Source organism: Eulemur rufifrons, chromosome 30, assembly GCF_041146395.1.
Source record: "Eulemur rufifrons isolate Redbay chromosome 30, OSU_ERuf_1, whole genome shotgun sequence".
NCBI lineage: Eukaryota > Metazoa > Chordata > Mammalia > Primates > Lemuridae > Eulemur > Eulemur rufifrons.
In genome coordinates this window covers 12,052,923-12,074,872 of record NC_091012.1, presented here as the reverse complement: position 1 = coordinate 12,074,872, position 21,950 = coordinate 12,052,923, and the positions used below count along the sequence as shown (strand labels likewise).

The following is a 21,950-nucleotide window of genomic DNA, read 5'->3' as shown; positions in this document are numbered from 1 at the left end:
TTTTGTTTATCTTTTCAAAGAACCAACTTTTTGTTTTATTAATTTCCCTTATAGTTTCTTTGTTGTCCTTTTCATTTAGTTCTGATTTGATCTTAGTAATTTCTCGCCTTCTGCTGGGTTTGGGATCGTTCTGTTCTCAAAGAAGGCTAGTTTTCTAATCTCGAAGCTGACTGGGCCTGGATGGCCAAGGAACCCCACAGACCGTGGGCAGAGGATCGACCCCACCATCAACAATCCTCCTTCAGGACCCTTCATCCCTCATCTCGCTAGGGGATATCTGGAAGTGCACATTTGGTCTTTCTGATGGTAGTTTCTGGCCAAAAAGAAAGTCTAATTCCTTCTTACAGCTCTGCAAATTTGCAGGCGCCACAGCACAATGAACACTTGATTTGTTGACTGTGGAACGAGGAGGGAAAGTGATCAGAGGTGCCTTTGCCCAGTGTCACCCTCCTGCTACAGGAGTCATAAAAGAGACATGTCTGGGACCCTTGCTAGACAAAGAACAATTGCCAGTGGAGTCATAACAGCGCTGAGCACTCAGTGGTTAAACAAAACTCGGAATGATGATAACAGACACATCAGAATGCGACTCTTGGACTCCCATCAAGACTGGATAATATTTCCCATGTTGGAATGTTTATGAGCTTTACACTTTGTCTTAATCATGAAATAATAGTCCCACATGGGGACAGGAATCGATTATAGCTGGGCTAGCTATATGGTGATCTACAGAACTGTCAAACGTGTGAGCAAGAAGGGTGCAGTATAATTGTTGCAACATCATTCCTGTTGGACGCTTTGATTACCCAGCTACTTAGTTACTACGTCTTTCAGAGTTTACTTGTCACACATTTTTAATCACCCTAAGTCCTTTCATTCCCTTTTACAACTTTCAAAAATGTTCTAGTAATGCACCTTTTTCCCTCCTCTACACACCAGCCATTCCCACTCCAGGGTCTTCTAGGGAACCGTAAGAGTGTACCAGGTCACTATTGAGCACTTACTGTGTGCAAGGCCCAGGGCCACAGCCTTTTTCCCTCCAGCCCTGATAATACAGTAGAGAATGACTTGGGGGATTCCCTGCTCCAGGGTGCCAGCAAAACATGTGGACAGGCCGTGCAAGGGCAGAGACTATCTCTTGTCAGCATTCAGCATAGCGCTCGGCACATGAACCACTTGAAAAATGGTCAGCAGAAGGCTGAAACCAGCATGGAATTAAACAGCCATCATGAGACAGCATCTGTTGTAAAGTTACTCAACAGGCACCTATGTGTCAGTGGAGACGTGGAGGTCACATTGCTTGGGACATATAGAGGCCAAAATGGGCGGCTCATCAAGAAAAAACACAAAAGAGATAAAGAGGAAAAAAGTGACCTCGGTTTGATATTACTCCTACATAAAGGTTGATTTCAATTTTGATTTCAAGATTATTCTTTTTTAAGCACCAAAGGAGGCAAGAAAAGCTTCATTCTTCTCTGCTGCACCCCTTTTAATAAGAGGATTCGTTCTGTAAAATTTGGATTCAGTCAAAAGGCTGCATTTAAGGACCTAGAAGGCCACATGTGGCCTTAAGGATGCAGGTTCCCCAAGTGGTAGGTCCCCTGCCTCTCTGAGCCCCGGATTCTCATGCACCTGGTGGCTGCACCTCAAGGTTCCCAGGCCTCACCTGGCAGGCCTGGAGACCCAGGGCCCCCAGGAAGGCCCACTTGTCCTTTGTCACCAATGGGGCCGATAGGACCAAATTCTGGATGCCCAGGGGGGCCGGTGTCATGATTACTGGGGAATCCCACTCCTCCAGGGGGGCCACGTTCTCCTTTCAATGCTATGGAGCCCTCATGTGAAAAGAGGGGAAAACCGTTATCAGTAGAGGCACCGGCATCCCTGCCCATGTCTCATTCCTCGGCCATTGTAGTCAATGAGTGCCAGAGTTTAACCGGCTTCCACTATTCATTCACCACAGCAGCCCCCCAGGGGGCCACTCTAGTTAATAAGTGAAACCAGCATTCTTTTCCCTCAGCTGAGCAATCGCTCTCCCTCCCACTCCCTACTTAGGGAGATACTCCAGATAATAAGAGGTTTCTATCTGGAATCCTCTTTCAAACAATAACCTGATCACCGTTAACTTTAGATTTCACCATTATGCAAGGTGAAGAGATATGAACACTTGTCTGTTCAGTTCCTCAAACACAGCTGAAGAGACTGAGCCATTATCACCCAATTGTTGAAGTCTACACCGCCAACACCCAGGTTTACAGACCTGAGTCCTTCCATGAACCATGAAACAAGTTTATTTGTGTCAATCACCATCCAAATGAAAATATATAGATGTGATTCAAATTATTTATTCCTTTACTCTTTGCAGATGCACATTTGTAAATGTTCAAGTCTGGAAATAAACATACCAGGGAGCCTTTGGGGCTGGGAAGACCCGGATGGCCATCTCTCCCAGGAGACCCTGCTCTCCCTGGAATGCTGGGCTGGCCTGGAAAACCGGGGTCTCCTTTGTCACCTTTGAGCCACAGGTCGAAATACATCTCGCCAGCTTCTCCCTTGGCTCCAGGCTGGCCCATCAGCCCTGGTGCGCCTTGCGGGCCCTGTGGGAACACAGCCTCGTGAAACCACACACTGGACACACTATCGTGGCAGTAGCACAGCCACCAACAGACTCAAGGAGCCACCCTCCTCAAGAATGGTCACATAATCAGATCTCATTATCCATTTTCTAGAAGAAACCAATAATTCCACGGCAAAGTCCTAATCAGCCGAACTTCTTGTGTTTTTCTGAAAAACACTCATTTTATGAGACATTCCAAACAGCCTGGGAAGGAGCAGGGGGTGATGGTGTGGCCTTGGGCACTCAGGTCTTAGAATGGTCCTCAGGCAGCTTCCTTTACCCTGCTCCTGTCACACACCCACTGTCATTTCAGCCCCAGGCAGGAGGTGCCCATGTGTGGCTTGCTGGGCCCAGAAACTGCAGAAGTGACTTCTGAGCGCAGGTGGCTGTGGAGCAGCAGTGAGGGTGGGGACAACCACTGCTCTCCAAGTCCGGTCACCACTGACATGGAGCAGCTTTCCTTTTACGCTCACACCCCAACTCTGGAAGAGATAAGAACTTTCAGGGCACCAGAGAGAAAAGCAGCATCTGGAAGTGAGCACTGGGCCAACTCTATAATTAGTTATTTTGAGAGTCAGAAGAGTTGAAGGGATTTTCCCAAGAGACACACACTAGAACATTCTCAGTTCCTGGAAAGTTAAATCTGTAAGTAATGCCCGCACCCACCAACGGTTTCCCCTCCAGCATCCTGGGAGCCGGCATTCACGTGGAAACAGAAAGGGCTTCAGTAACTGTTTCAATGGCCTGTTCCCTAAGGCCTGAGAAAGGCATCTTCCGACTCCCTGCTGACCTGGAGGAATCTGAACTCTCGCACAATTCATTTAATTTGAACTCCTTTTCACAACTCCTTCCAAAGGTTCCTAGATCTATGTGAATCACACAGGTGTGTGCACATAATACAGACTTCTCAAAGGAAGGAGCTGGACAACCAAGGACAACCCAAAATGTGTACAATCTTTAGATTTAAAAAATGGCTGCCATTGATGACTCACCTACTGTTGTAATATGTCACCTCTGATCCTTATTGCAACTCTGCAGGGAAAACACTAAACCCAGGACTTAGCAGAAGAAGAAGCAGATACTTCTTGGGTGATAGATCCAACACCACACAGCCGGGAAGTGCTGGGGCTGGGACCCAGATGCACGCATTTCTGCCTGCAAAGCCTCTACTTTACGGCCACACCTGCTGGGTGCTCATGAGAATTAGGCACATCTGGTAAAACCCGCCCCCTGCGCAAGTGTGGAGGCTGCGCTTGAAGAAGTTCTGTGTCCTGCTCTAAGTCAGACAAATGGCAGATTTGGGACTAACCTGTATGGGGCTGCCTTATTTTCCTGCCCACATTGCTTCCTAAGAGCTGAAACAATGCAGGAGGAGGAGGGGAGCAGGTGCCCTTCCTAAGCTAACGGTGACGCACTGCCTCCTGGAAACACATCCAACGCCACTCAGCCTCTGAACATATGGAGAGAGTCAAAGCGACCCTCTGCATTATTCAATATTATTTAGGAATTTAAATGAAATGACATAAAAATCCAGTTCTTCAGTCACACTAACCACATTTCAAGGGATTAATAGCCATCACTGGCCAGTGGCTGCCAGTTTGAACATCATGACAGAAGATTCTACTGAACAGCCCCAGCTGGTCTGAGCTGCCTGTGCTAGAATATCCCTGTGACCCAGGACACTGCACTTGGATCTAGCAGGAAAGGTGGAAGACATCGTCTATTTGCTCTGATTCCAAAAATGGCAACAAATCATTTCTACCAGCCACCTGCCAGAAATTTTAGCAGAGAGTTACATAGAATTAGTTCTTTAATTGAAAGGAGTTGTGGTAGTTTCCGACTGCTTCTCTTGAGTTAATATTAGCTTCTAAGCATCCTTAAATCCCAGCTAACATTAGACTCCAATATGAAGCCCTTCCTGTGTGCACAGGCTGCCTTGTAGTATATAGTCCTCATTCTAGAAATTTCTTTGCTCCATTACAATTTGTTTGCAGATCTGTCTCTCTACTTGTATTTCAGGGCTTCGAGGGCAGGACCAAGGTTTCCTATCTTTCTATCCTTGATGTTTGCAACCAAGAAGATGCTAGAAGGAGTGTATGTTGAACTGGCAATATTCATCAATAAAAAATAAATACCAATGTAAGAAATTATAACCAATGTATGTTTTTCTCAACCTGAAAGCATACATTATTTTATGGTGATTACTCACAGCCTAAACACATAAAGCTTTCCAATACTACAATTTTAAGGTGAGAAAATATAATCCTTTATTTTAACAATGGTGACCTTATCAGCCATCCTTCTATTTAAGGGAGAAATCTAGATTTTTTAAAACAGTGACATTGGTGACCCTAGGACATTTCATATGGTTTCTTTGCCACAGAACTTCTTGATTCTAAATGGTTCAAAGGTATTTTGATCCATATCCCTTAAGATAAATGCTGAGGAATCAAATACTGCCTTGAAAATTTAGCATTGGCTGCATTAACCAGAGAAGATTGCACCGGTGCCGTCTGCTTCTAAGTGGTGGTGCTGCTGGGGGGAGTCAGGGAGGGTCAGTTTCCACTAATCCTCCCAGTGACCATGAGCCTCGAAACCGAAACCGGCTCGGACTGACTGGGGCTTCATTATCTCACTTGGGGTCAGCCTTGTGTGTGTGATCCGCCATTCTTTCCCAAAACCAAACACTTGGTTTTCAAAAGGAGATGCCACAGAAATGCTATCTGCGTCGCATGAAAACACAAAGTGTTTCACCTTTTTAGTTTCAATCTACTCTCCAGTGGGCTCTGTGGGCTCACGGACAGCTCTTTCAGCCCCCAGCCAAAAAAGAGATTGTCTTTTGGGACTATGACCCACATCCCAGGTGACAACGGAGGCAGAGATTGGAGAGATGCATCTACAAGTCAAGGCACACCCAGGATGGCTGGCACGACCGGAGCAGGGAAGGGCTCTGCCCATAGTCTCAGTGGGGGGGGCGGGGGGGGGGAGAATGTGGCCCTGCTGACACTTGCTCAGCCTCCGGAACCCTGAGGGAATAGACGACTGTTGCTTTAGCCATCTAGTTTGCGGTAGGTTGTTAAGACAGCCCCAGGACGCTAACAGATACTCAAAGGATAAAACCGGAACACATGAGGAGTAAGTGAATGCCTTGTGTGTCAGAGCCGACCGCCCCTGTGAGAGGCTGCTCAGGCCCAGCAGCACATCTCTTCCTGCCTCGCTCCTTCCCCCGACCTGGACTTCAGAGGCAGCATCCAGGGTGCGGAGAGGAGGGAGCGGCTGCTGGGGGAAGCACTGCCCTTGGATCCCAGCCCTGCCCAGCGTCTGGGAATTCTCTGCAACCACCCACCTCTCCGCCTCTGCAGACCAGCACGAAGCCTGGCACATCTACCAATGCAAAAGGGAAATGGGACAGCTCTCTTCTCAGTTTTGTATGGTGAAACTCAGGAAAATATATATTTTCTTTTCTCTTTTTAATGTTACCTTTCCTTGCATACTTGCACAAGTAATAAAGTTTTTAAAAATTTTTCTCTCATTATGTTTGTTTTGATGGTGTTTACTGAAATGTGCTTTTTTTGTTTCAAGAGATTTAGGGGGTGCAACATGTAAGTTTTTTAATATGTCTAAGTTGGTTACTAAATCCTGATGGATGCAGAGAAATATCCTGTATCAATACCTGCTTCTCAGTCTCACTTATCACCTGCCCTGAGCACTTAAAACACAAATGCCTCTAACGCTTCAAAAACTCACTCATCTACATTCCGTAGAGGGGGATAGTCTATCACACTTATCTCCAGAATATAATATCAAAACATTATACTTCCTGCAGGAGGACTCATTCACAGGCTGCCGTCATACCTGAAAAGAAACAGGCATTGATACACATGCATTTGATAACCAGGGAGTTAAATAAGACTGTAAGAAATTACAGGTGCCTAAAAAGAGTATGAAATACTTGCAAAGGAGAAAATCAGCATTGGGCAACATTGCCAGAGAGCATGTGGCCAATCCCACAGCCACACCCCTCCAGGAGCCGTCACACATTAGAGGATATTTTCTCACCTCCTGCCACTTTCCTTTGCTCTCCACACAGGCTCGAAAAGAACTGAATGTCTCGAATCCTTTAAATTCATCATTCACACCTAATGGTTCAAAAATATAAAGGAAAAAATGAAACATCCTCCCCATCCTTCCAGCTACGTGTTCAGGGCTGGGTTGAGACTTACGTGTTCCGAACCTGGGAGTGTCACAGACCCGAGAATCCTGCCAGGACCCACTGGGTAACAGTCCTTCTAGGGCTAACAAGGAGGAAAGAAAATTGCAGAGACAAGACCTTAAAATATTGTCGGGAATGAAATTGGGTTTCTCCTCACGGCTTTACAAAAACATACATTTTCAAGTAAAATATCCTGAATTCTAACTTTACTCTAAGATTTTAAAAAATGATGTGGTCACTTTCAAATCTTATAGATTCTGTCTCAAATATTGAAGGGCCACCTTCTATGGCTAGGAAAGTGGAGAGCTGAGGCCCTTATGTGGACAATTCAGAAGAGAAAATAAAAAACCTTCTTTGCTCCAGATTGCCCTTTAGGAGCAGGGGAAGGTGTTGTCTGGAATGTCCAGGAAATGAAGACGTCTTTCCTTGTCTCGTGTGCCAGAAAAGATCTGGCCAGACTGGGCCCTGACAGTCAGTTTTTCATCCTGGATGAAAATAGAACAAAGTGACACGAATAGATGACTGTCTGGGAGTGAAGGAAGATGTCTCCTTTGAAGCCGGTGGGAAAGTGGAGTTCGATAATTGAAACACCAGAGCTTTTACTCCAGCATCTCTGCTGCCCTTGTGCACAGACGACGTTTAATTATTTTAAAGTGCACACGATCCTTTCTGATCAATGCGTGGGGATCTATCCCCATCTTTTCCAATACTGTCCCTACAAAATGTTACCTGTGCGGGTTAGTGGTAAACCTTTCTTTGCGATCAAGGTTTTCCTCCACCAATCATGTTCTCCATGAAATTTAAGATGCTTCCTTCACATAAGACAGCAAGAGCTCCACCCAGAGCTATTTTTTTGTTTGTTTTAATTTTCTCATTTGTGTCTTTTTAAGACCATACAACCCTCACTATGATTAATACCTTCTATAAGAAAAGATATTAAACAGAGTATCACTGATTGAAGTTTAAAATACTAATAGAAATACGCCATAAGGATTTAGACAAAAATATTGAGAGGTGTCTGGCTGTAAATCAATTTTATAATAAGGCTCTCTGGCCTCTTCAATCAGAAAGCAGCTGAGGCACCAGGCTATCACACATACTAGATTGTCGGATGGACTCTGTACGTCTGACATGTTTGTTCACACTGTGTGCATTTGGCTACTCTCGTTACACCCGCTGAAGCCTGGGGTCTGTCGCACTGGGGAGTGGGGGAGGGCGGGATTCCTGCCGCGTGCAGAAGTTATTCTCATTTCCTGGGGTATCTTGAAGCCCACTGGGGACTGGCCCCTGAGGAGAAGACATCCCCGTACCGGGCAGTGGTGGGAGGAACGGGGGAGGTGGGTGCAGAGTCCCTGCCCGGTTGCTGCAGGCTGAGCAGGGCCCAAGACAGACTCCAGGCTTAGCCCTGACCACCTGCCCCCATGGGAACACACCTCCAGTCTCCTTTACAAAGAGCTATGGTGAGAAGAGGAAAATAACCGGAAGCCGAATGTCAATTAGTAAGTGTTTTTTTTATTACTATAATAGGAGAGGACAAAAAACCCCTACTGTTTTTCAAGGAAACAATGGCATGCTAAAAATACTAATTAATTATTCTGAAAATATGAATGGAATGCTGGAGCTGGCCACATTGCACATTTAAGCATAAAACGCAACACGCTGGTGAATAAAGCCTCCCTGCGCTCAGGATGCTGCTCCCTTCATCACCGTGTCTGGCGTCACCTAAGGCAGGTGAGGACAGAGGCAGTCCAGGCCAGGGTGCACGGCCACTCTGAGGCTCTGGGGAAACCATGCTGCAACAGAAAAAGAATTTCAGACGTGAGGGTGCATCTGAAAATTTACTTAAGCTCCTGTCTAGATACCCTCCACCGCAAGGGCTGATTCCGCCCCTGACAGGGCGTCCGCGTGCATCTGTCTGGCCCAGCAGCTCCGGCGCTGTTCCCTGGAAGTCATTTCGCCCAGCTTACCAGAATATTTGAGTAACCATCAGAACATAACTCCAAGGGCTTTACACTGCCCCCGCTGACACGTCTGACATTTCAAATCACAGAACTATAAAATTCTAAAAGTCATTCTGCAACGGTGTCAACCAGTCAGGAAACGTGCTTCCTCAAACATGTCATTTCTTATTTGATCAGAGATGAAAGCATCCGGTTTTGAAATGAAACTGCATTAAAACATCTGTTTCCTGGGACGTATTAAAGATAGAAGAGTCTAGCAGAGATCAAGGGGAAAGACAGAACCAGTCAAGAGGAATAAAACATTTTGTTTTATGGGGAAAGTCAAGAATATAGTGAACCTGGCAATGCCTATACAACCCGCTGGCCTAATTTTAGAACAGCGAACTGTTATGGAACCCCAGAATTTCAGTGAGAAGGGCTGTGGGGCCGGCTAGGTCAAGCCCCTCATTTACACATTGGGTGTCTGGGTCACAAAAAGCCAAGGAAACAGGCTGCAGCTTTTTTAAGTATATGCATGAGGAAAACATTAGAAAATGACAGTTTTTATTTGACTTCCTTTAAAGTACATGTTTTCTTCTTAGTTTCTTTAATGTGTGAGATCCCCTTGTAGGGCCCTTTGATGTGTAATCATTTTGGATACTCAGAAAATTAACTGCTAATATCTAAACTAACTGTAAACTTATTGTTACCACACCATTTATCTACATAGTGTTCTGGGCCTAAAGTTCTTATTTGCCTTTCTCAATGATTTTAAAATCAAACATGTTTTAAAACTCCAAAATAAATTGTTTGCAAGCCCAGATCTGTTTGTGTGATCTGGATACTCAAAATGCAATCATTTTTTTTTTTTTTTAGATTACAAATTGATAAATTTACCTGATAATCCATTAATTTTTTTTTTTTTAGTTAGGACCAGAACAAAGAAAGAACAAAAACAAAAGGATGCTTGGCTGTACAAGCCCTGTGGCAGTGTTTCTCAGCCTTGGAACCACTGACCTATTGAGTTGATGGGAGAATCCCTTGTCATGGGGGTGTCCTCTGCTTTGTAGAATGTTTTGCAATATCCCCGGGTGCCAGTAGCAACCTCTGCTGAAAATGTGACAACCAAAAATGCCTCCGGACACTACCAAAGCTCAGGGGTGTTCGAAATCACTCCCACTTGAGCACTGCTGCCCCACAGCAAGGGATGTCTAAAAATTGGTGCATTTTAAAGCAAGAATCAGAATGGCAACTTTTAAATAAACAGCCTTAGTAATAATGGAAATTTTATTTCAGTCTAGGATTTGGAGTGTAAAATTGTAATCACGATCAGTCTGAGACAGTGGTGTTATGGTGATCGAGTTGGAGAAAATTTATGCTACTACCAAGTAGGCACAGAACACTATACCTGGGCAGGGTAGCATTTTATCCTGCTTTCAGATGGGGAAGGGCAGTCTTAAAGAGGGTACTTCTTACAAAGCCGGCAGGGGTGGGCGTGGGGGAGTGGAGCCCAAACCCAAGTGCAGCAGACCCTTCAGTGCCTTCTGTCTCCTTAACGAGCTTGTCCTCAGCTCTGGGTCTCCTTGGTAGCCATTCTGGTTTGTGGGTGGATATTTTAATGAAGTGTCATTGATGTGACAGATCTAACTTGTTCTGTGGATTTTGTCATTTTGACCTGCAATAGCAGTCTATTTTATCTTTTTTGTTTTATGGCTCGCTGTATGATGGTAGCGAATTTGAATGTGCAATCGTGTATGGATACAGACAGTGTGGGAGGGTTTTCCAGTTGACAAAGACGCTGTTCCATTTTCATAGGTTTCAAACGGTGCATTCCACCCATTTCAGCAGAGTACTGCTATTTCCAAAGGTCAGTTAGAAATATTCTTTCCTTTTTATTTATATTCAAAATGGAAAGGAAATCTAGTGCTGATAAGGTTAGACTTTGATCCTTGAATTACCAAAGCGTTCATAGAACATACCCTTTAAATAAAATCTCAGCAAACAGGCAACATCCAGCCCCAGACAGCCTAATAGCCATGAGGAAATCAGAGCATTTGGCAGTTCAGATCCGTAACCAGCTTTCAGGGGGGCCTCATGACTGATGAATAAACATTAACATTATAAATGAATATCAACAAATATGATGTGTGAGTGATTAATCACATGGCAAGGAAAATAATTGCAGGGGCACATTTCTGAATCAGATAGTCAGACAAACAATTGCAATTGAAAATAATAAAGTATGCTTTGCCTCTTACAAACTGGAAGCTCACCATTTACATAGAACCTTTCTCTTCAATCTTTTTTTCATTAATATTCTAGAAATGAGGGAGGGGTGGAGACTGAGGTACAAAAAAGACTTTGACTCCATATTAGAAATTTGTCAATGAATATGACTAAAAGGTCACACTTAGTAAATCTTAACATTGCTCAATATTTAACAAATATGTACTGGGTACAATTTTTGGGCAAGACACAGTGCTTGGCCCTGAGAATATGGAAGCCAAAAAGTCACACGTGGTCCCTGTCCTCAGGAAACTTGCAGTTTTGTGAGAAAGACAGTCAGTAACCAGGAAAGTCAGTAAAATTTTAAAAAATGAAATTCTGATGAGTGCTGTGAAGTACAGAAAGAGTGGCAGTGATGACACGGTGGAGGAATGGCCTTTCAGGAAGTGAGAGGCGACCTGAGCCTGGAGGACTAACACAATTCTACTGGGAAGAGGGAGGCGGAAAGCATTTATGAAGGAAGAGGAGTACGTAAAGGATCCGAAGCAGGAAAGCATTTGGAGGCAAAGTCCTGAGTGCTGTGAGAGAGGAGCACGGCACCTGGTCACGCAGGGCCTCGCGGCTGCAGAGAGGAGCTGGGGTTTCCTTCCAAGCATAGTGGAAGCTGCTGAAGAGCCCTCAGCAGGTAAGGGGAGGACCTGATGAGCTCTAAGGATCTCACTGGTGGCCATGGGGTGACCGGGATGGGCGGCCAGGGGAGCAGTCAACAGGGAAAGGCAGGAAGCTCATGGGGGGTGAAGATGAGCCAGCTGTGTGGCTTGGGCTGGGGTGGCAGGGAGAGAGGCTGTTGGTGATGCCCTATCACTTGGAGACTTGGTAGAGCGTGCTCATGAGATGGGCCATGGGTGTGCGCCACAGGTCGCGGAGGAAACAGACAAGCCGCAGGTTCTTTCCCGAGCAGTCGGGTGGATGGCAGTGTCTTGGATGGAAAAGGGGGAAGGTTGAGAGATGAGCTCTGTCGTGAATAAACATGAGATGTGCATGCGACTTTGAATTAAAGAAGTTCACCAGGAAGCTGGACATTCAGGGCTGGATCTCAGATGAGAGACGAGGGCCGAACATGTCAATTAGGGAGCCTGGGACTTGAACTATGGGAATGGCATGAGCACTTGGGGATGGTCCAAGACAGAACCCTGCAGCTCTCACACTGAAAAGTGCCCTGGGAAGGAGGATCTGGAGAACAAGGTGGAGAAAGAGGGGGGCGAGAATCAGGAGCAGAACCCCAAGAGCAGAGTCTCCCAGAAGTCCAGCATGTGGGGAACGTGCCTTGTCCATATTCACACTGCAGTGAGTCAGCCACCTCTAACTGACAGTGATACAAGGGTCAACAAGTTCCCTGCATCCTGGAGGTTACATTCTAGCCATAGCATATGTTTCAGAAACGTGCCATAGGTTAATTGTGTTGAATGATTCTGAGAAGTGAGAAAAATGAGGACATATGCATTGTTGGGATCTGGCAACATGGAGGTTCTTGGTGACATAGACAGGGGCTCCCTGTGGTGTGCTCTGGCAGAGCCCACACTGAGTAGCTTCACCATGTGCAGGTGGTCCAGGTGGTGAGGGGGTGCAGGCAGAACACACAGATGAATCTTTCTGAGAGATTTTGCTATGGTAAGAGGGGGACAGGTGGCCAGGTCTAAAGAGGACAGAGAGTCAAGTCATGCACGTGATTATTTAAAGACAGAAGGCCCCGAGCATGTGGGAACGCTGAGAGGAAGGATCCCATGGAGGAGGAGAAATTAGTATTGGACAGAGAGAGGCTAACCAAGGCAGACCCTCCCTGAGAAGCTAGGGCAGGGTGACCTCAAAGCAGGCGCAGACAAGCAAGATTTGGGCAGAGAGAGAAACAAGTGAAAGGAGAGGAGGGGGTCAACGCGGGTGGCTTTATAAATGTGGAGCAGGGGAGGTGTGAGTGTTCCCACCTGATGGAGATCAGGTCATCGGTAGAGCAGGAGGCAGAAGAGAGGGTGTTACAGGCTCCACAGAGAGGAGAAGATGGCAAATGGGCATCAGAGAAGGTGGAAAAGAGTTAAAGAAACACAACAGGCCAAGGCCACCTGCCCGTTTGATGGTTTGTGACAGTGAATTTAGAGTAAAATCGGGTTGTGTCATTTTCTCCAATCATGCTGACCACTTGGGCTCAGGAAGAGGGCGGCAGAAATCAGCCAAGGGTGGCGTTTGCGGGTAAGCGAGATGGAGGAAGACAGACAGGAACGTCAAAGGAGTCAGTGGCACATGACAGTCTTAAAAGTGGAGCACAGGAGAAAAGCGAAGAAAGAGGGGGCTGCCAGCTGAGAGCCGAGACCCCACAGGGCTTCGCCAGACCCTAAAGACAGGCGGCCTGTGCATCTCCAAAGACCCTGAGCACACAGCTGGGGCAGGTGACTCCCGTGATTACAGACACCTGTGCCCCCAGGGGCTCCAGGCAGGGATGACCTCGGTGTCCCAGCTGCCTCGTTTCTTCTGGACACCCCCCTCCACCCCATTTCTAGTCATCTTGGAATCACGTCACCTTTGACTCATTGGCAGGGTGATGACTTCCGGCTACGCACAGCTGGAGACAACTGCCCCGAAGTGCCCTCCAAATGCGCCCACTACCTAAGCTACCTGGACGAGTGACAGATTGTGCCTCATCTAAAGAACTGAAACACTTAACTGAGATAGGACTCCTGTGCCCTGAAGGAAACACACTTTAGGATGCTTAAAATGTGCCCGGGGGAGAGGGTGACAGGGCATCCATTGAAAGGATTCAGCTCAGTTTGTTTGGGGAGAGGACAAGAGAGCGGGTCTCTAGATGACCGGTGGCACAGTCCTGTGACAATGCAGGTAGAAGGGGCAGAGGACACAGGGTGGTTTAAACCAACTTCTTCACCCTACAATTTTGAATTCTCTACCTCCCAACCAAAAACGCTATTTTCCATATCCTCCTTAAAAATGCAACCCGAATGGAAATCTTCCTACTGTGTTTCAACATGCAGGAACCGAGGTCTAAGGCTGACATAAGGTTTCTGGAAAGTTGGCATTGCTTTTTAAAATGATCTCTTTTATCCTCCTACATGTTCATTTGCAAGTGATTAAACACACACGGTAGTAACTCCAGGAATAGTAATGTCCCTGACAAGGAAAGTAACAAACAGGAGGAAATTAAAAGAACCCAATATGACCCAGAAAGAAAAAGAAAAGAAAACCCTCACAGATTTAATCAGGAGACATAGAATATTCTCTGGGCCCTGTTAGGAAGACCCCTGGTGCCAAAACACATGGCAGAAATGGGACAATTAAAATGGATATGGGGAGGGTGGCAGATACACAAGATGAAACAGGGCTGTAGCTGTGCAGAGCAGGCAGCCCCAGCAGAATTCAGATGAGAGATTCAAACCTAAACAAGAGCCGTGCCAAACGGGAAGAGGAGTGGAGGAAGCGGGAGTAACTGAGTCTGTCTGCGCTGCGCTGCCAGGAAGCTTACCAGTTCCCCAGGCAGACCCTGGGAGATCCAGGCGTCTCATCCTAGTGGAGCATGTGTCACTCTCCCTGCAGCCTTGCATGTGTGCCGCGGAGTCAGGATTCTGAAGATGTGACAGGCCATTGGCGATGATTATTCCCCCCGTAGACACCTCTCCCTATATTGCCTTGCTGAGCAGACAGACCTGGTGGTTCATACAGTGCAGAGAAGGATTAGACAATTTCACTTGCCGTGTTAGAATACTGCCCATGCTCAGTGACAGATGGGTTCTTGACAAATTGCTCGTGGCAGCCAGCATTTAGCAATATCGTGAATGTCTGAGTCTTGTGAATGACCTTATCCTTGAGGTATTTATTACACACGCTACAGACAGCCTCTTAATCCACGAGCTCATCTACGTGAGGAGAGGAGAGGGAGGGTGATGGGGGCTTCCTTCTCCTCCTGATATGCCCACCAAGTGGTGGCCACGTTAACTGAGGTCCTACTCTGTGCCAGATCCTTACCTACATTTTTCTTTAATTTATAAACAAATCCTGACAGTGTCTACTATGTGCTGAGCTCTGGGATGAGCCAGGAAGGCCTGTCCTCAGTGAGCTAGAGATCTGGTCTACTGGCAGATGGCAGAGCCCAGCATTGGAGCTACATCACTTGGGTGACAAAGTCCTGGGTTCATACAAAGCAGTGTGGGCCCACAGATCTACCCACCACTGTGGGACCGTTCTATAATTCTGCACTAGTCAGCCACTAGTCGCTTGTGCTAGTACAGCTAAAACAACTACATTTTTTTTCTTTTATTTAATTTTAAATTTAATTTAAATCATCACATGTAGCTAGTGGCTACTCTGCTGGACAGTGCAGATGGAGACTATTGACCCAAGGCAGTCTGACTGAAAAGAATCCTTTTAAAGACAAGAATATTCTGAAGCTGGGGGCGCCCTGGCAACAGCTGTGGAGGGCATGTGAGCAGCTTCTTGGGGGTCTCTCCACAGCCACAGCCACTGCCTCTGGGTCTTCCCCGTCCCCAGTCCCCGAGGGCTTCTCAGAGGCTGGATGGGTGGGGCATCCTGGGCTGTGGTGAAATGGCTGGGTATCTGCCAAACCCGTGCTTAGCTGTCCACCAGTGTGGCCCCCAGCACGGGGCCATGCATTGCTGACGTGAGTGGACGGTCAGGAGACCCCATAGGCCCACCCAGCCCAGAGACAGCTGCTCACCACGGAGAGGTCAAGTCGGGGAAACCAAGTTCACCCCTCAACATCGCCATAGTGGGGTGGTCCCAGGTGGGTCCCAAGCCCACTCCAAGTCTCAGTGTTCTTGCACAGAACTGGAATCATAATTCCCTTGAAATCATGTTATTTAACTTTCAAAATGTCTTAGGTCTTTAGATCACCTTCATTTTATTTATTTGTACAGATTCACTTGTATGGAAGTAGTCTGTGTTATTATAGAAAAATTAGAATATATAGAGAAGGGGAAGTCCACGTGCGCACAATCCCGCTGTGCTGTCTAAACCTCTGTCAACACATTGGCGACATCCTCCGGGCGTGCTCTGGCAGCAGGGAGCCTGCAAACACACCACGTTGCCTGCTCTTATTTTATTTTAATTTTTTTAGTAAAAATTGGATTACTCGCCACATACTCTTCTAAGTCTCGATTTAATTGCTCATCAACAGGTCATGCGTACCTTTGGAAACACACAGTTATTTTAAATGTTTTTCCTACTTTTCAAAATTCCAAGAACATCTCTGAGAACACATATGTGTTTCAAGAAGCTGCATAACATTCTCTTTCGTTGACGTACACTGATTTATTTACTCAAGTCTTTATTTTGAGATATTTGGGCTGTTTCTAATATTTTACTATCATAAATAATGGTGTAATAACTTCTGTGTACATACACATTGGACTATTTCCTTTTGAAAAAGTTCTCCAAGTAGGCGGCTGGGTAAAAGGGAATGCACATTTTTACCATGTTTGATTCTTATCACTGAATTGTCCTCTCGAAAAGAAAACATGTGTCAGTTCGCGCTCAACTGCAGATGCTGATCCTGAGGCTGCCCCTCACCTCGTGCCCCCTTGTCCTCCCATAATTCCTGCTGGTGTCCCCAGACTTCACGCTCGCAGTCGACTGGAACAAAGCTCACGCGCTTCCACCTGGCAGCCTGCGAATCGTGAAGACAGACGGCACATCTCCCCAAAGTTTTATCTGTTAGTCTAAATATTTCACATCCTTTAAACATTCCTCATAGGAAATCGTTCCTAATCCAGTCTGTTTATGCTCCTATTAAAGCAGTGCCCAGATTCAAATAACAAAGTCAAGACCGTAATGACTATCATTTAATGAGTACTTAGACTGTGTGCAAGATTCTTTTCTAAATGCTTTTAATTTGCTTTGACTCTAGGGTCACTGTTATGGACTGAAATGTGCCCCACACAAAAAATTTATATGTTGACGCCCTAACCCCCAATGTCATTGCATTTGCAGATGGAGCCTTTAGGAGGTAAGTAAGATTAAACAAGATCATAAGGATGAGTCTCTGATTCCGTAGGATGAGTGACCTCATAAAAGAGGCTCTAAGAGCACAAGTGTAATCTCTCTTCCTCTCTCTTTCCCTCTCTTTCTCTCCCTCTCTCTCTCTCTCTCTCTCTCTCTATCTCTCCTTCTCTCTCTGTCTCTCTCTCCCCATACACAACACAGAAGAAAGGCCATTTGAGGAAACAGCAAGAAGGTTTTTCACAAGCCAGAAAGAGAGCCCTCACCAGGAACCAAATTGATCGGCATCTTGAGCTTGGACTTCTCATCTCCAGGAGTATGAGAAAATAAACTTCTGTTATTCAAGCCACCCAGTCTGTGTTATTTTGTTAGTCAAACCAGTCAGCTAACTAAGACAGTTCCCTTTAATCCTCAAAGCAATCCCACAAGATAGTTCTTATTCCAACCCCATTTGACAGATAGGGAAAGTGAGAAACAGAGAGGTTGAGCAACTTCCTGAAGATCCTCATGCAGCTGGAAGTGGTAGAGGTGGGATGTGAACCCAGGTAAACCCACTCCAGAACCCACACTCTTAAATTCCGTGGTGTGTATACTGCCTCTTATGTCTGGACAAGATCTGTCTAGTCAAGATTAAAGATGAGCACCTCCCTTGGTCTAGAGTTAATACCTCTATTAATGCAGCTCAAGTTGCATTAGCTCTTTTGGCAACTGTATCATATTATTAGCATACCTGGTGTTTAGTTTACTAAAACCTCTAGGTTCTATTTCACATAAGCTTTAGTTGAGCCATGATTTCTCCATATCTAAAATGCAATTGGGATTTTTATTAGCAGTGCACTTACTGTGATTGAGTTCTACCCAGTTATAGAACACCCCCACATCTCAACCCACTAGGGTCTTTTGGGGTTCTGATGTAAAGCTACCTCCCAGCTTCCCAGCTTTGTGCTATTTACAAATTAAATAAGTCTGCCTTCTGTAAAGGAAGTGTGCCTTATAACCCATGAAGTGCTACACAGATTTTTCACTGTTATTAAATATCTCCATCCAAGTCATTGATTAATGTTGCCATCTCAGAACCAGCAAGGGGCTTCTGGAATATAAAACTGAGAACCTCCTTCTCGGTAAGTGTCTGCAGCTCTTTAGACCCGTGCTCCTCTTTGGTAAATATTACAATTTTGTGCTCTCATCTTTTTTTCTTTATTAAAGTAAAAAAAAAATCAAGCTTTATTTTTGTATAAAAGTATACTTTCCTTTAAAAGAGAAAACTCTTGGTATGTGAGTGATAAATGATAAATCACACCATACTTGTGGAATGAACACTCTATAAAACAAAGATGTCATTCCACTTTGCTTTCTATTTTTGTGTTATGAATACAGTGTGTACATGTTTTGGTTTCCAAATATAAGTACATACACTTACGTATACAGATGCTCCAGGCGTCCGTGTTTCAGCTGAAATGAAGACGTCTTCCCTTCCCGCCCCTGTGCCCTACTCTCCGCAGTGAGCCACTGTCCAGGGCCTCGGGTCAGAAAAGCCTCTCCAAGTGTGGACTTTTCTAGAGAGAATATCATTAGACTGAGCTGGGACGAGTGGGTCTGGACACGCCCTTTGATAAATTCAAGTATTGTTCTGCCTCTACATTTTCCCTTTCTTTCCTTCCAGAACCCTCTTGTAATATGCCTGCCTCAACAGAAACATGCAGGAAGACCACGTCCACTACTGTGGCTGCAGCGGCCCACACAAAGCCCTTAAATTGCATTTCAGCCGATCCCCAGGGTCTGTTTCAGTGGTTTTCCCTGCAGATCTCTCTCTCTCCTGGCATCAGAACCTGATTTAGACCCTTTGAGGAGACTACAAATAATGTGTCCACTTTGATCCAATTCTTCTTTCCCTCGTTCTCTTAATGCCTTGAGCTGACTTATGTTATGACAAGCCAGGCCCCATCCCAGCCCCCAGTAAGGCAGAGCTCACAGGCACAGGCACAGCCTGACCTGAAGCACCTCCAAGGCCGGGGGCTGTGCAGGAACGTCCAGCAGCACAAGGAAGATGCCTGAGCGCCTGCCTTCCCCGCGGGCTCCAGCTCAGCCTTCGGGTGCAAATGCATATGACGTGCCTGTCAATCCTGGCAGGCTGGGGGTGCTTTTAAGTGCAAGAAACTTAAAGGTGGCAGGTCACACATGCCGTTCCTGCAGAGACTCTCCACTCCAGAGGCAGCCCCTGCACCCAACGTGAGTGTCCAGTGCCTGGGACGGCCGTGGGCGTCTCTCTGGCACCCTCCACTCTGCTTTGTCAGTAGCCTTTCACTTTGGTTGATTGTTATGGGCCGAACTGTGTCCTCTCAAAATTTGTGTGTTGAAGTGCTGAGGCCTAGTAGCCCAGAGTGTGAGCACATTTGGAGACAGGGACTGTACAGACAGGATCGAGTTAAATGAGGTCCTCAGGGTGGGTGTTGATCATTACAACTCGTGTCTTTATGGTAATAAGAGGAGCTTTGGACACAGAGACAGGATAGTGGGGAGATGACATGAGACAAGGTGGGAGAAGATGGCCACCTGCAAGAAGGCGGGGCCTTTCCCTCCGGACCCTCAGCAGGAACGACGCTGGCCAAGCCTGGGTCTGGGACCTCTGGCCAGAGCCTTGAGAAAGAATGTCTGATGTGTGAGCCACCCAGGCTGTGGCACGTTGCTAAGGCAGCTGAGCCTACGAACATACTGATGGTGGGTGACCATACCTATCATCACTTGGTGACATGATTAAACAATTTAAGTACTTTTATGCAGAGATTTACACTTTAATGATCCCCAGGCTCCCATTGCCACTAGAAGCAGGTGGACTCAAGCCCTTCATCGTGCCAGGGGCTTTGTGAGGGAATGACTGAACTTCTCGGTGAAGGGCCCAGGCAGGTGCCATCTCCCCTCAGCGGTGCCCGGAGTGTGGGTCCCACACATCCCACGTCCCACCAAGGTGATCACTGTTGGCTGCTCCTTCACATTCTCCCTGGGACCCTCCTGCCAAGCTCCAGACAGATTCATTCATCACAGAAGCAGGAGAAAAAATTCTTAGTGGCCCGTGAGCAGGTTCAGCTTGAGAGGAGCCATGTGTTGTAGTTTCTAAAATCTCCCCTCACTTCTGGATGCCTGGCCTTTGAAGGTGAGATTGGGACACACGTCAGGCTTGAAGTCACGCATTCCCAGGTGATGAGCCTCCAGTCGGCAGAGAGGATGGCCTCGGAGCACCCCAGACGCCCAGCACCAGCAGCGGCCACACAGGCCCCGTCCCTGTCATGGGGAAGAGACAGGGGGCATCTCAGGCTTGTTTATCTACTGAAACTCTTTGTTATTTTTTCCCCAAAAAATGCTAAATTGTGAAAAATCCAAACATTTATTTTCTTAGGGCAAGCCAATGACCTGGGGAACAAAATCAGAATTAGTGCTCATCGAAGGTGTCTGGACAGCCCTTTACACAGATAAACTAGAAGTCAATGATTTACCTTCAGAAAGTATTCCCTGCATGGTGCTTTGTCATTGTTATTAAATATTTCATTCCAGGGTCTTTGCGACAGAGCAACTGAACTTGCTGGTGGAAGGGCCCGGGTGGGTGCGACCTCCACACAGCGGTGCCCGGAGCCTGTGTGTTAAGGTCCCTGAGCGCTGCGCTTCTCAGTCCTCCCCTGGTGGCGTGGAGTATAATGGGAAGGTGGTGGCCAGGGTGGGATGGCTGAGGCCAGGAAGGTGCAGGGAGGGCATGCCAGGAGGCACCCCGTGGGAGGGAGCTGATCTGTTTTATTGTGCTTTTCGTATTAGGTTTTTATATGAAACTTTATTTGAAAAACAGGTTCCATGACTTTTTAAAAAATGTCAAAAACTCACAAAGATTCTAGATCAGTCTAGTCATTTTATAAAAGAGGAAACCAACCCGAGAGGTGAGAAGTGACTTATCCACGGTGGAGGCTGAACTCACACTGGGGCCTCGTCTTCATCCTGACACCAGCACGGAGCCGGCGGGACGGGGTCCTTCCCGGGCTGGGGCCATCTCTGTGGAGGCAGCAGAGAGGAGGCCGGCACAGGTCTGCGGTGCAGATGGGAGGAGGTGAGGTCACAGGTAGGGAAGAGAGGCCTCTGGGCTCCCCTCACCCCAGGCACCGAGGGTCACCCCTGTGACCCTAGACGGGTTTCGGTACCCCAATCAGCCAACAGTGGGAGGAGAGGCAGCAATAACAAAAGCACATGGACGCATCCCCGACATAATTGGGCTGACAGTGACACAGAAGCGTGCCATCTCTGGCAGCCAGGACCCTCCTCTCCTGCCTGGTACACTCTGGGGTCCCCAGGGTCCCCGATCAGGGGCCCGTCCCAATCTCTCGTCTCTCTGGCAAGGCCCCTGTCCTTGATATGCTCTTTCTTGATCTGTGCTCCATTTTAACTTGTCTCTCTCTTCAGTCTTTTCTTTTTATTAACACTATTAGCAGAATGAATGAAAGACCTCCTGGTACCTAATTTCAGCTGGAGTAAGAAAAACAACTTGGACGTCTGCAAGGGCACACACGTGGAAGCCACTGCACTAATGTGTCTCGACAGGCGGCCCCTCCGGAGTCACACAGGGACTGACCCGCTGTCATGGGATCAGTCCTCTAACCGCGAGCAGAAGGTAGAGCCCATCTCAGGGCAGTGAAATGACGCCCAAGCGGGCGAGGGAGGCATGAAACATTCAACATATCGATTCTTGGATATTCCCAGAAGCCCGGAGGTTACAAAAACAAGCAGGCAAATAACGGCCCAGATCCCGTCAGCGATGTCAGAGCTGGGCGGCGGAGGTGGGAGGCAGTAAATATAGCACACGGAGGAAATCTTCCTTGATTTGCAAGTGTTTTCACGGTATCTCCTTCCGCGTCATATTTTTAGTAAAAATAAAGTGTGCTTGTTTTTCTTTCTCTGGGGCTTA

The 21,950-nt window shown here is 46.7% G+C and overlaps 1 protein-coding gene across 1 annotated transcript in view; it reads right to left on the bottom strand.

The window, feature by feature from the left end:
* LOC138378444 (collagen alpha-1(IV) chain-like) overlaps positions 1 to 8,780 on the bottom strand; it is a 39,716-nt gene extending 30,936 nt beyond the window's left edge. Inside the window, 7 exon segments of the mRNA XM_069463778.1 lie at positions 1,667 to 1,832; positions 2,403 to 2,594; positions 2,917 to 3,096; positions 5,846 to 5,998; positions 6,674 to 6,753; positions 6,838 to 6,909; positions 8,690 to 8,780. Coding sequence (XP_069319879.1) covers positions 1,667 to 1,832; positions 2,403 to 2,594; positions 2,917 to 3,096; positions 5,846 to 5,998; positions 6,674 to 6,753; positions 6,838 to 6,909; positions 8,690 to 8,780 — 934 coding nt within the window.
* Positions 8,781 to 21,950: the final 13,170 nt, after the last annotated feature.